This window comes from Echinops telfairi, unplaced genomic scaffold (genome assembly GCF_000313985.2).
Source record: "Echinops telfairi isolate 266 unplaced genomic scaffold, ASM31398v2 ScPeMD7_60;HRSCAF=208, whole genome shotgun sequence".
Classification (NCBI taxonomy): Eukaryota; Metazoa; Chordata; class Mammalia; order Afrosoricida; family Tenrecidae; genus Echinops; species Echinops telfairi.
The window spans coordinates 7,501,031-7,515,719 of record NW_022103958.1 but is presented as its reverse complement, the minus strand read 5'-3'; the positions used below and the strand labels follow the sequence as shown (position 1 = coordinate 7,515,719).

Sequence of the window (14,689 nt, the reverse complement as noted above, 5' to 3'; positions counted from 1 at the left end):
ATGGATGAGATCTAGGAGTGGGAAATTCCTGTTCCATCCTCAGTAGTTATTTGCCATGTGACCTTGACTAAAGCCACTGGACTTCTTAACTTTTCTTGCCTAAAACTATCTTAAAGCAGAGTTGAAAGGGAGCCTTTCTCATCATCTTACCTGTCTTTAGCCAACCACGAGTGAGTTCCTTTCAAAATGCAGCCATCGCCCTTTCCCCTTAGGTTTCTAGCGCTCACTGGTCCTCTTCACTTTCTGTCAGAAGGAGTTTTTTCACAAGACCTTGGAGGCAAGGACAGTGAGGCTTTGTCTCGTGTCCTTTGGTCATGCTGGTCAGGGGAGACCAGTCCCTGGAGAAGGCCGCTGTGCTGGACAAAGTAGAGAAGCATCGACAGAGTAGAAGGCCTCAGGGGATGGATTGATAAAGTGACCGCAGCAGTGGGCTCAGCGTGGGCACAAGCGTGGGAATGGCACAGGACGGGCCAGTGATTGGTTGTGTTGTGCTTCGGGCCTCTCTGGGTCCGAAGTGGCTCTACGGCACTTAACAGCAACAACCAAGCTAGAGACATGAATGTGAAGGTACACTTAGTCTTTGCCAACATGTTGCTTGATATTCTGCTTTAAAAAAAAAATTTTTTTTTTTGCCAGCAAAGATTACTTGGGCACTTGAGATTAAAAAGCTTAAGTATAGTCATGGTGGGTAAGGGGTTTCTTGTGAAGATATATAGTATTCTGTTCTCGGAATGAATCTGGAGTAACCATAAGGTGTCACCATAAATCCTTTACTGTGTGAAGATCTCCATGCCAGTATTAAGGATCCCTGGTGGTTCCATGAGTGTAAGCATTGTTAACTCGAGGTTGGTGGTTCAAACCCACCAGCTACTCTGTGGGAGAAAGATGAGGCTGTCTGCTCCTGGAAGCTGTACTGTCCCAGAAACCATCTGGACAGCCCTCCTCTGTCCGAGAAGAGTCAGGATCGGCTCTTCCATTTCAGACCAGCCTAATTTTAGCCAAGTTCATCCGTTTCAGTGTTATAAGCCAAATCACATAGAGTATAGAAAGGAAACTGCTCTGCCGATGTGGTGAGTGGCTTTGTGATTCCCTTCTCTCCTGTGGGGGTGGGTTTTCCTGCCTCTTTCTCCTCCCCCTGCGACCTCATCCATCATGACCGCTTGTTTTTCTCGTTTGCAGATGACACAGTTGGTGCTGCCGGCCATGGTAGAAAGGTGAGTCACGCGCTCACACCACAAACACTACAGAGGCCCAGTTCATTCTTATTTATAGGGGAGAATCCTCTCTCTGATAAATTCATGAAAGTGACTAATGAACCTCGCCTCCACGTCTTGGAGACGGAGTAATGTGCCGGCGAGTCACCCGGTGGAGCGGGAGTCAGTGAGTCATCGAGTGGCGGAGCCTTTCCCTCGATTCCCTTTTCATTCCCCTCTCCAGGGTTGCCGGGGCTCCTCTAGACCGGGATTCAAACGCCTGCCTGAGTCACCGTCACTAACTCAATTGCCTGCTCTTCTGAGGGGGTGGAGAGAGTCCCTGGGATGTTCCCGGGAATACCTTTTTAAAGCTGTCCGCACTCCTCAGTCAGCACCTGTGTCAGTGGAGTTTCTTCAACGAAGGACCCACCTTGTGCTTCCCACTTCTTACTGGGAGATGACGGAGCATGTGCTACACGTAGGCCTGTTTCTAAGGGATTATAAGATGTCATACCAGCCCTGGGAGGAAAAGGCTCTGTCCACTCAGCCCACGGGTGTTCTAGCTTGACCTGGGTTCCACTAGGAGACAATAGTAGCCCTGGTGGTGCAGTGGGGCTAAGGAGTGGACCACTCACCACAAGGGCGGCTGTTCGAAGCCACTGAGGCTGCCTGCTCTTAGTAAAGATTTGCAGCCTCAGACATCCTAGACAGGGTCACTATGAGCCTTGGCACCTTTTGAGAAATATGTGGAAGAGGTCTTGTTTGGGGGAAACGAATGAAGCATGAACTTGTGACTACTTTCTTCCTTGGAGAAACCTGAACGATGACTCCGCCTTCCAAGATAACCCCTAAAGCCCCATGAGCGCGCCTGATGGTGTGCGGACTGTAGGGCTTGCCCGGCTAGCCTCGATCTAGCTATGAAATGGCTGGAAGTTTGGAAAAGGTCCAGAGAAGTCACAGCTTGGAAATGGGATGACCCAAGGGGGCCTGCATCTGCTAAAAAGCCTCTAAGACCAGCTTCAAGCAGGGATGGCAGCCAATGTTCGTTAAGTACCAGGCTCAGATCTCATTTGACTTGAGAGTCCAGATGAGAAAACTGAGGGCAGGAATCTATTTTGTTGCACCATCCATAGAAACCATTTGAAAAACTGCTCCTCTGTACTTTCATGTGTAATTCCAGTACACATATGTGTGCTGTTTGTCTATTTTTGTGGCTTTAGCTGAGTAAAACTTCCAAGACCTTCACGCTTCTCCTTGGTTGGCAATGGGAGGGCGCCCCTAGTGGTCAGGTACTGCACTGGCAGTGACCAAACCAGAGCCAAACCCTAAAAAGAGGATAGAAAGTTGAGGTAGACTGAGTACAACTAGGCAGGCCAAAAACCTTAATCCTGGCTTTGACATCCGCAAGCGACATGGTAGTAATTCAAGATAGTAAATCCATCCATGAAGACAGAAATTACACAGAGGTATTGGTAAAGAGAAGTTTTATGTTTGCTCATAAAAGCCATATCAAAAGAGAGAGGGGTTGTGAAATCGTTTTGTGTGGTAGCAATATTGGATTCACAGAGTCATCGGAATTTCAATGCTTGTGAAAAAGTATACTGTTGGGGAGACTAGCCCCCTTTGTTTGCCAGGGTAACCAGACACTGTCCCAACCCATGGTGACCCCATGTATGTAGAACTGTGTTCCGTTGGCTTTTCGTGGCTGATTTGGGGGAAGCAGATCATCAGACTGATCTTCCTAGGGGTGTCTGGCTAGACTCAAAATTGTGCTAATCACATGCATACCACCCAGGGACCCTCATGGAATACACAAAAAGTGACTTGGATTTTGGCAAGTAAGAAGTTGAGTTGATGTGAATTGAGATTGGGAAATTATATGGGTAATTTCTTTAGACAACTTCAGTACAATACTGGTTCTCTGAAGTAGATCTCGAAGATGTCCTAAATGGCCAGCTTTTCCATATTGCTATACTGTTCCATCATCTTTAACATCAATTACTCTTCTGCTCAGTATTTTCCTTCTAATTTTGGGGTGCCATAATTTGCTACAGCATGTCACAGAACTCATGAATCATTAAGGAAATAGCTCACACAGTTGTGGAGCATGACAAGTCCTAAATCTGTGGATAAAGCTTCAGGCCAGCAACTTCTGGCTCATGCAGTTGCTGGGGCTGACAAACCCAAATGAGCAGGTCAGGCAACAGACTGCTTGCTCACAACGCTGAAGAAGCTGGCAAATCAGGTCAGATGATAGGCTGCTGGTTACAGAGCCAGCGGGAGAACTTTGTCAGGGCATTCCTATGTCTTTGATGCAGACCAGACCCTCAAGGAAATCCCCTCTGCTTAAGCAAGGTAATGCAAAGATATGGCTTGAATAAGTAAGGACGGTGACTGGAATGGGGCACTGGCTTGAGTCACACCCTCTATTAAGATGGGGGACTCAACATACATCCCACTCTAACCCTGCCTCATTAACATAACAACCATAATCACAGGTACTAGGGTTTACAACACATCACCAAATGGTGGCTAATCACATCAGATCGTTAAATAGAAAATAATTACATCGCTATATAACTTCCCTGGAGCCTGGGGGTTAGGCATGGGGCTGGGACCTGCATGGCTGGCAGCTCACAACCACCAGCAGCTCCAACGGAGAAAGACTGGGCTTCCTATTGCTGTAAACAGTTACAGTCTCAGAAACCCTGGGGTTGGACAGTGCGGGGACACCATGATACAGTAATGGCTTGCCTGCAGTGAGAGAGAACTGCCAAAACTGATCATTTCAGAAGTGCCAAGCTCCTGAAAATCTTGGCCCACCCAAGATGACACGTAGCCATAACCATCACAGATTCCACACACCTGTTTGAATGAGCAGCAGGCTGTCCAGTCCCCTTGGTGAGCCACAGCTCCTCATTGGCACAGTCCCACCCAATCACCGTGTGGGCATCACAGAGACTGTGACTAGAAGGGCCATATTCAGTCATCCCCTGCACCACAGAGATGATCTGGCCAAAAGCCATCCTAGGCTGTGAACTGAAATGGACACGAGGTCCTTTTGACAGTACTTTGGATTAGGAAAAAGAACATCCATTTCCACATGGATTAAAAAAAAGACTTAATAAATGTTCTCTTTAAAAATTTTTTAAGTGCCTAGGTGTTTAGTCAGAGTAAGGCAACTGCTGTAACAGCCCATGCGCAATCTCCGTGGTTTAATAGCATAAAGGGTTCTTTTTCCCTCACTGTGGATCAATGCTGGGGACTCTGCTCCATCCACTCATTCAGGGATCCCAGGCTCCTTCCACCTCAGGCTTCCCTCTCTCCCAGAGCTTTGAAGCCTCTCCATTGGCTCCTTGGCATTTAACTTAGAGATGAGATGAGGGAAGTGGTCGTAGGGATGATTTTGCTGCAGGTTCCACAATACTTCTGCTCACAATTCTGTCACTGGTGACAGCTGCCTGCAAGAGTGGCCAGCCATCTCACTCCCCCAGTAAGAAAGGAGGGCTCCAGGTCAACCCCACCTGACCACCTTAGTTACTCACCACGAGTTAGGCCCTTGTCACCTTTCCTACGGATGGTACCTCCATTGAACAAAGCAGAGCCTTTTAGAAAGATCCTTTGCTGTGGTGAGGTTTGGGGGTGTTTTTTTTCCCTTCTCCTTTTCTTTACTGATTCTACCTCTGATGCATGCGATTTTCCAACCCCTCTGGGACCATAGCCTCAGGCCCACTGACTATCACCAAACAGGTATCTGTAATCAAACTAAGGTGTTATGACCGCAGAAGTCGAACGTGCATAATTACATTATAGAGGAAACTTGCTCTTTCCACTTCCCTGGAATTATAAACATTGTGTACAGCTGGAGCCAGGAGGTGGTTGCCATAACAACCGGGGGAAAGCTAAAAATAGCCGCTTTCATACAGTATTGCTTAAGGTGGAATTATGACATGTTATGGTGCCTTGGGCAGGTTCTTCTCCTTCATGTGCTAAGTGTTTGCAAACTTCCTTCAACAATGCGATATTTGCATAATGTAAGTACTTGGATGGCTGGTTCTAATTATATACCTGATCCCTGTGTTCCCAGATTCCTTTCTGACTCTGAGCGCTATTTTCACGTTTCTCGGTCTTCTCGAGAGGCTGTGAGAAAACACTCTGTACCAATTTCAGGATTCTGTTGAAGCTAAAAAAAGGAATGACCTTCCAACAGGGCTCTCTAACAAGAGACAAAAGCACTGTGGAGGCTGCACCCGTGCCTTCTTTTGGACAGGTTCTCCCTTGCTTGCTCTCAAACGCTTAACACCTGTCCACATTAGGATGGGCCTGCATCTGTGCCTGACACCACCACCCCACCTCCCCCCCTGCTCCCCCCCATCACCGTGTCTCCCTCTCACCGGCAGTGCTGAGCCGGGATGAGGTTACTGAGGAAGAGGGACATCAGAGTCTTCCTCAAGAAAATGAGGACCTAATGTCGGGGGTTTGAGTGGAGAGAAAATGTTTTGAGAAACGATGTACAAATGCGCTTTACACAATTGGTGTGTGTATGGATTGGGATGACAGTTGTATGAGCCCCTAATAAAATGTTTAAAAAAAAAAAAAAAGAAGAAGACGATTCACTTCCTTGATGACCGATGTTTTCATCGAGCCTCAGACACGGATCCCGCAAGAGTCTGATAAAATAGCGGGGCCATTACAGAGGAGTAGTGTCTTCGGCAATTTTTTGATTCAGGTGACAATTCCGGAGTGTATTGCTCTGGGGAATTTCACAGGCGGGACGGACCATTTCTAGAGCATATGGCTGTAAATGCACGTTTTGTAGGGTTGCGTGAGGTGTTGAAGGTTTGGTTCGTGGAAGGGCTAGTAATTGAAGATAATATTTTTCTAGGAGACGAGGCTTCCGAACCAGCCGTGGGGGTGTCCTGCTTTGTTTCTGTAGGATTCTGTTCTAGAGGCTCCTCAATAATTTGTTCCTCTGAGACACCCCTGGGTGCCTGTTAGCCAGTAAGCGGTGTTATGAATTAAGCATGTTGTGTCGCTGAAAACCTTCCTTGTTTACTTGGCTGTTTGTCATCAACTAGGAAACCTGCCAACACCTGAGCAACGCGAGTCTTCGTTATAGCATCTCAGCAAACATTCGCAATGTACCTTTCCGCCTCAGAATTGTTCCCCAAGTCCCAGGGAAATGAGAGCTTCCCCAGAGCTCCGTTTCAGGCGTGCCCTGTGTGCAGCTCAGCACTGCCCAATTTGACTTCTGCTTGCCAGAACTGAGCTGCATGGGTCAGACTGTGGCCTGACGTCACTGAGGCTGCTCAGATGGAGGATTAGCTCGAGACAGAGTAGTTGGGTTTGCAGATGGGTCCTTTGTACCTCCCAACCCCGGCATCCCCACAAAGCCTAGGCAGACAGGGCAAGGAGGGAGGCTGGCTAGGCCAGTGTGTCATTTATGTTCCAGACAGAACTGAGCTGAATAAGATTATGCTTGGAGGGAGAAGGGAGTGTGTGTGTGTCCAGGGGGGGGGGGGGGGGGGGGGCCTCTGTTGTGGGGGGGGTGTCGGGTACGGCGTTTGCTAGGCAGATATGTGTGCTTCATGGTAAGACGGAGATTTGTAGGTGTTTTCCCGACTGAAACTGCAAAAGCCAAGACTACTTCTGCGTGGCCTTTGGGTATACATTTATTGTCCTTTTGTAGACTTAGGTCTAGTATATTCTCAGGGAGTACTGGTGGTGAAGCAGTGGACGCATTGGGCCACTAACCTCAAGGTGAACAGTTGGAAACCACCAGCTGCCCCTCAGGAGATCAATGAGGCTTTCTACTCCCATCAAGAGTTAGAGTCTCAGAAACCCACGGAGTAGTTCAACCCTGCCCTAGAGGGTCGCTAGGAGTCAGAATCCATGGCAGTGAGTGTGATTTGAGCGAGTACATTCTCAGGATCTCTAGGTGAGTGGAACAACTAAGCCAGAAGTTCAAAATGCACACATACACACCGAGGCACCTCAGAAGACAGGCCTGGCGATTTGCATGTGAAAGGTCCCAGTCAGGAAAGCCCTCTAGAGGGATCCTTGGGATCCCCCATGAATTCGAACGGACTTGGAAGCCAAGAGCCACAGCCCAGGGTGCTCATTACATACTGTGTTGCGCTTAGGTTTGTTTAAGTGTATTTTGGAGTGAAGATTGTGTTTAGAGAAGATTTGGGGACATTTCTTTCCTTTCTTTTCCCTTATTTTAGAAGATTTTTGGTGAATTAGAAAAGATTATGCTTTGAATCCTAAAATTTTGGCTTTTCACTAATTCAAATAAGCCCTACAACCCGCTCTGAATTTTTTTCTTGGGGGGGGAGGAGGGGAGGGTAATTCAGAATAAAAAACTACAGTGACCTCACCGAGTAAGCAGTGGTGAGAAATTTGAAAATTGCTCTGTAATATTTTTGCAAATAGGACAGAAAGTTTTATTATCTTTCAATGAATTTCTCTGATGGAAATCCTTGCTTTGGGAGGGAAATTGGAAAGAGTATGTTTTGGTGTGGTTGAGATTGGCTGCTTATAGCGGTTTTGATGAAGCCGACCTTGTAAAGATGCTAAACTTTTTTCTTTAACTTGTGATGACTGAAGGAAAAAAATGTGAGACACTTCACCAAAGGTAAACCCAACCACCCCGGCTGATTTGAGGGTAATGGAGCAGGGAGGTGGCCCAGCTAGTAAAACCCGTGGCTGTAGGCTGGAACTTCTTGAGAAACCTCAGCGCCTGCAGTCGTGTTGGACTGGTATTTTCCTTCCATTGCTCCCACCAAGAGAGGACATAGCAGTTGGTGATGGTATGAGGAAACGTTTAAAAAGCTAAAAAAACAGCACCACCACCCCAAACCCACAAGGATGCTTCGGGCATGGGAACAGGGTGCAGTGTGCCAAGGTTTGGGAATACCCCTTAAAAAGCATATTTAATGTTATCTGAGATAGAGTTGTCCTCACATTATATATATGATACAGTAGTTCTCTTATCTTCCACTCAATGAGGAACTGTGTGTTCTCAGTTTAAAGGTGTCCCATTGTAACATCCTAAAGACATTTATCTTTTCTCTTCAGTCTTTTGTTTTTATTTTGGGAAACTTTTATTGAAACCTGTTTCTCATACCATGAAATTCACCCATCTGTAGTGTAAAGCTTTGTAATATAGGTACAACACTCTACAGCTATTCCTTCAGTCTAGTTTTAGGACGTAACTAACCCCCATAAAGAAAACTACATTTTAAGCATCAGAAGTGAGAGGCTTTTTAAGTGTCCAGTAGGAAACGTGGCTTTGATTCCACTTGGATCAAAGTCGTCTCTCACAAATGGCGGAAAGTAAAAGTCACTTGGTGTACGTGCGTGCTCATTCACGGTTTTTATCTTAGAAAGGCCAAGTTCTCATTCCTGATGCGAACTTAAACACAAACAAGCATTTTTTAAAGCCTTTTCTGTCTCTGAGAGAGACACTATAAGGGAAAACACCCCAAAAACAGAAGCTCAGAAATCCCTGTGGACGAAATGCATTAAAGAACTATTTCCAATTCTTTTCCAAACCCTAATAAAAATTTTGAAGTTTGATGTTTAGCTCCAAATTCCTCATGGATTCGCCTGCCTATTAGGAAGGTGTGTCCAAGCAGGAGTTCTGTGCAAATGAAAGAAACGCAAGCAAGGAACTGCCCCTGGTCTCTGTGACTGGCGTGGAGCTGAGAGCCCACATGCCCTTCGCTGGTGGAAGTGGCTGAGGCTGGCAGATGGAACAGGTGACCTTTGGGGATGACTTCTTTTCAGATTTATGTCACTCAAATGCCGTTTAATTATTACTTTGATGATCTTGCATAGAGTCTATATCAGTGGTTCTCAACCTTCCTAATGCCGTGACCCTTTCATATAGTTCCTCATATTGTGGTGACCCCCCCCAACCATAAAATTATTTTTATTGCTGCTTCATCACTGTCATTTTGCTACTGTTATGAATCCGGGGACCCTTGTGAAAAGGTCATTTGACACCCCACCCCACCCCCAAAGGGGTCGCGACCCACAGGTTGAGAACCGCTGGTCTATATAGTCCATGCTTCCCCTTCCCACTCCCCCGACACGCAAAACGGGGGCCTTGAAGAAGTCCATTGGAAGGAGGACCGTGAGAAACTGGGCCGGAGGAAGGGACCTGGTCTGCCAGCCAGGCTGGGGGGGAAGAGTGGTGACGGGGCCAGGGGGCTGAAAAAGGGGACCCCCTGAGAAGAAGAGGTCCGAGAGGGAAGGGTGGCTTGTCAATTCTGTCAGAAGTTCCTGCAACTACAATTCCACACGTTCCCCACAACTGTTACATTTCACATTGCTCTTTGTCAACTACACCTCACCGCCACCCACACCCTCAAATTTCCATCAGGTCCATTTTAATGCATGGCAAGCCCAGGTGTGCCATAGCAGCGCTTTGCTCCACGGGGTTTTCAGCGGCTGAGTTGGGGGCGGAGGGGTCACCAGCCTTTCTTCTGAGGCACCTGAGTAGACTTCAGCCTTCTACCTTTCTGTATCACCCAGGGACTCTTTCTTTTCTTTTGTTTTATATATAAATTGATATTCACTTATTGATAGAGTTAGAAATTCTTGGTGACTCTGTTTTTTTCTTTCAATGGTTCCTAAAAGTTCCATTAGAGATTGAGCTTTCCCTTTTGATAAAAGATCATAACAAAACTGGAAACTCTCAAATCTATAGGGGACGCTTTGTTTTGTGCCTGGGTATCTGTCTCTTGCCTAAGGAAGGTGAGGGGGCAGGTCATCAGCATCTGTTCACTGCCAGGAGGTTTTATCAAGTACGGGTCTTTTGGGTGCTTCTGAAACGAGGGCTATGACTTCCAGAAGCTTTGGGTCTGGTTGGGCGGGGGAGTGGATCCAACTCTCATGGGATAAAGAATGCCCCACCAGGCAGCACCTGATGGGGGGCCAAAACAAGGTGCCCTCTGGGAGGCAAGAGGAGCCCTGGCGGCACTTGGTAAAGTGCTCTGCTGCTAATCAAAAGGACAGCTGTTCGAGTCCCCCTGTGGCTCCATGTGAGAAAAGATCTGCCTATCTGCTCCCATCAATGTTACAGCCCAGGAGACCCTGTGAGGTAGAACTGACTTGACTACGCACAAGGACAACAGGAACTTAGAGAGCATCTCCAAGAGCTAGACTCCTCGGTGCTGTGTCCAGGGAAGACCTTAGAGGGAGAGGGAAGAGCCGGTCTCACCCTAGACGACAAACCCAGGGCTGAGCTAATCACTCAGATGAACTATTCCTAGTTCATCAGCGAAAGCAAGGGGAGACACCCACAGGTGGGAACAACAGCCATGGCACCTGCTCCACGGAAGGAGCTGCTGTTGGGGTCATCGTTCGTGGACACCGGGCATGCGCTTTCACCCCTTTGACTGGCTGGGGTTTCGTTGTAGGTCGAAAGGGGTCATTCTGAACATCTCCTCCGCCAGCGGCATGAACCCCGTCCCACTCTTGACTGTCTACTCGGCCACCAAGGTGAGCAAGCGCTTCAGCAGTCCCGCCGTCGCTGGAAAAAGCACGGCTGCTTTTTCAGCCTTGGAGACAAGCAGCCACTTCCCTTGCTGGGAAGAAAGGGCTGCCCGAGCTGGGGCGCTTGTCCAGTCATGGGGGGGCCCTGGGGCACGATGGCTCTGCTGGGTTGTCTTTTTTTCCAAAAAAAATTTGTTAGGAGCCCTGGTGGTGTAGTGGTCCCAAGTTGGGCTGTGATCCCCAAGGTCAGCAGTTCAAAGCCACCAGCTACTCCTCAGGAGAAAGGGCAGTCTACTCCTAGGAACAGTTCTGCCTTGCCTTGCGGGGCCACTGTGAGTAGAAATTGGCTCCATGGCGGTGGATTTGCAGGGTCGTTATTGGTATTGTGGGTCTCCTGGAGGCAGGGCCCGTATTTGACACGAGGGCACTTGATGTTCTGAGGGCGGAGGGTGTGTTTTCAGAGGAAGACAGGCCGTCACTTTCTCCTTCACACTTGCTGGGTCTCGCCGTCCCAGAGGTCCACGGGGATGCGCATTCCTCTCCTCTCCTCCGACAGCAACTCCCCACAGCACAGAGCGGAACAGAGTCCACACTGCCTTTCTGTCAGAGGGGCAAGTCAGAGCGAAGAGCGGCAGCTTTTGTTACATCAAATTTCAAACATCGACCTCTTTGAGAGGAATTGTCTGAACGACTTAAGGGATAAGGAGTACCTTTTCCCAGTTAAATCAGAATTCGATGTGAATATTCTAGTTGGTAAGAAAGTATGTCATTTAGTGATAGAAACAAAACAGCCAGAGGCTTTTTTTTTAAAGGTTTCTTCTGCATTTGAAAAAGAATGATTAGAAAGGAGAATGTTTCTTGGTTTTGCCTACTCACTTTCTGTGTGTGGGATGTGTGTGTGTGATGTGTGTGTGTGTGTGTTACTGTTTCCATGGCTGCGAATTAGGCCGATTGATGTAATGGGTGTGTTTTCTTCCCGCCCGCCCCTCCCAGACTTTCGTCGATTTCTTCTCTCAGTGCCTCCACGAGGAGTATAAGAGAAAGGGCATCTTTGTGCAGGTGAGTGGCCTCGCGCTTCCCTGTTTCTCGGTGATTTCCACAGCAACTGTTGCTGTCTTGGCAACCAGAGAAAATCAGAATCCTAAGTGAGTGAGTGTGACGTCAGCACCCTGTGAAGCACACCACCAGAGGCTAGATTTCTAACAGCCCACCCCCTAGAATGGTTCAGTGGAAGGACCCGAAATAGCACTCCACGTGTTGTAAAGGATTGAAGCCTCATTAGTGTCAGTTCACCTAGGGTCTCTGAGAGAATTCGACCATAGTAGCCCTTAGCTGCCAGCTATATGAGTGTGTCTGTTCCCAAAGCCAATGTGTAAGGTCTACGCCAAGAGGAGGGAGAGCATGGATACAGCTCACTTTACTAGAGTGGACATGACTGCCGATGCCAGGGCGCCCTCGGTGCGGTGGTGTGACTTCACGAGGGAGCTAGCAGATTCGACGCTGTGAGTGTGCAGTGTGAAGGGGGCGGGGCAACCGGTGGGCGAGTTTGAGTGGGTGTCGACCGTCTATCAGCCACTGTTCACACCAAAAACGATGAGGTCACAGTGTCTCCATTCTTAAGTGTCGAGGACGGTTGCCATCCTGACCCTCTTCCCAGGGTCGGTTCCCACCGTTTCCTCCGGGTGTGCTTTATAGGCGCCCCTTCCTGAGGGCATCAGATCCAGTTGGGCGTGGTTGGGTGTAGGGCACATCGGGCAGGATGGGGTGTTCCAGATATGGATTTTCTACTGCAGCACCTGCCCCCACTCCCCATCCCCACCCCCACCCTTCCCTTGACACCAGCCGTTTTCACTCTGATGGCTCCTCACAAGATGCTGCCTGTGTTGTATTTCAGTAACGAGGAGAGTGGAAGAGTGGGACCTTTTTCTCTTGGTGGAGATGCACTTGTCACCGAGCCCCTGTATACCTCCTGTAACTGGGCGGGACTCCGAAAGACCCATTGGTCAGCGGCCTGTAGGCAGGACGATAAGAAACTGCCAGTGTGTCCGCAGCAGGTTAGCATAGGGGTGCTGCTCATAGCCCGGACTCTGCTCGCAGGCAAGCCTGTCTCGTCTCTCATTTCCACAGTTGGCTTCTCTCGAAGCTTTTTTTCCTCCTGATTCCCCACCTCGTCTCCTGGTGGGGCCAGAAGCCTCTGCGGGCGCAGGTTGCCATTTGTCCTCTGACAGATGTTCCTTTGACAAACTTTTACCCCCTTCCCTAATAACGATCAATGAATCATGATAAATTCTACCACTTTATCGATGACTCTCTTTTCCCTCTGAGTTCATTCCAGCTTTAAACCCAGCACACATCGAAGGGGAAATGGGCACGTGAAGGGAAAGACATGTCATTTCTGTGTGAGCACGTGCCAGAATTCCGAAGTCAATTAGAACATCAACCTATTGATCCTGAGTGAAGACTGATTCTGGTCGAAGGGAGAAGACAGGCTGGTCTGACTATCTATCATCTGCTCTCGCCGTTCCGTGGGTGGTCTTGCTAACGTGCAAATCAGGAAGTGGCACTGCCCTCGGAGGTCCTTCCATGGCTGCCCATCATGTGAGGGTTCTGTTCACATTCCACAGGCCATCTCCCCGGGGCCCACTCCTAGGTCCCACCCGATGCCAGGCACTCTGTTTTCCAGCACATGCACTGCCCTCCAAAGTGCCAGGACTGTTCTCCCACTGGCATGGCCTCTCCCCAGTCCCCTCTACTCTGCTGCCCACATGCCCTCCCTACCCCGTTGGTACCCAGCCTATGACCTGCTTAGTCATCTCTCCTGCCGCTTCCTCTCAGCCCAGTGCCACATGCCTTTCCCACTGCTCACCTGCCTGGCCTCCACTGGCCCCTTCCCCTGGACACTGCACGCATGCTCGGGACAGGGGCTGTTTGTCTGCTTTGACGGTGTTGATGCTCCTTGTCATCTGGAGTGGTTAGAGCACTTCCAGGTGAATCTCACTTGGCTGGAGGGAGAGAGGACATCTTTTCAGGTTCATGGTTGTTTAACATGAATTCCTCGATGAGATTTTTTCCCCTTTGCTTTCTGCCTGCCATCTTCTTTCAGCATTTGTAGCCTTTCAGTTGTGCTTCCAGAGTCCAGCTTCGCCCGGTGAGAAACATTTCCTGGAAGTACAACTACATCGTATCAGCCACGAGTGGCCCATGTGTCCTAGGACGGAATCAGGCCCTGGCCTGGGTGAGACTGTGTGTTGCTTTGGGGCAGAACACCCTTGGGAAATTTTAACCAAAGGCACACTCTGATCATGAGGACTCTGTGTTCCCACTATTGTCTTCCAGTTAGGGCCTATTCAGAACGAGGCCTCAGTCTTTCCAAGGGCAAAATGGAAAGTAATCAGATTGGTTAGGACCTGGTTCCTTCTGTGTGCCCGGTCCTGAGCCCGAGGACCTGGTTCCTTCTGTGTGCCCAGTCCTGGGCCCGAGGACCTGGTTCCTTCTGTGTGCCTGGTCCTGGGCCCGAGGACCTGGTTCCTTCTGTGTGCCCAGTCCTGGCTAGCCATAAGTCATGGGCACTTATGAGCCCACTGCGTTTCTCAGAGTACACATCTTGAGCTCTTATTCAGAAGTTGTCTTTGTTTTCATTGTATTTATTTATTGTTAACATTTTATTTATAGATCATTTTATGCCTATAGAAAAGATACCAGAATAACAGTACAGAGAACACCCAGATAATCCACCCAGATTCACGTCTGGTTGACCATTGGCCCCATTTGCATCATCACTAAAGGGCAGTTGCCTAAATCCTGGTCCTCTATGTCTAAATACTTGAGTGGGTATGTCCTCAGAATAAGAATGCCCACTTACATAACCATAGGACAGGGGCCAGCTGTAGTTTGTTTTTTTTTATTGGGGGCTCTTACAGCTCTTATCACAACCCATACATGTATCCATTTTGTCAAGCACATCTTTACATATGTTGTCATCATCTTTTAAA

The 14,689-nt window shown here is 48.5% G+C and overlaps 1 protein-coding gene across 1 annotated transcript in view; it reads left to right on the top strand.

The window, feature by feature from the left end:
- The window catches only part of HSD17B12 (hydroxysteroid 17-beta dehydrogenase 12), a 181,971-nt gene that overhangs the window by 159,551 nt on the left and 7,731 nt on the right, over window positions 1–14,689 (top strand). The window contains exons 7-9 of the mRNA XM_004708312.2: window positions 1,180–1,214; window positions 10,622–10,703; window positions 11,691–11,756. Coding sequence (XP_004708369.1) covers window positions 1,180–1,214; window positions 10,622–10,703; window positions 11,691–11,756 — 183 coding nt within the window. The remainder of the gene's footprint in view (window positions 1–1,179; window positions 1,215–10,621; window positions 10,704–11,690; window positions 11,757–14,689) is intronic.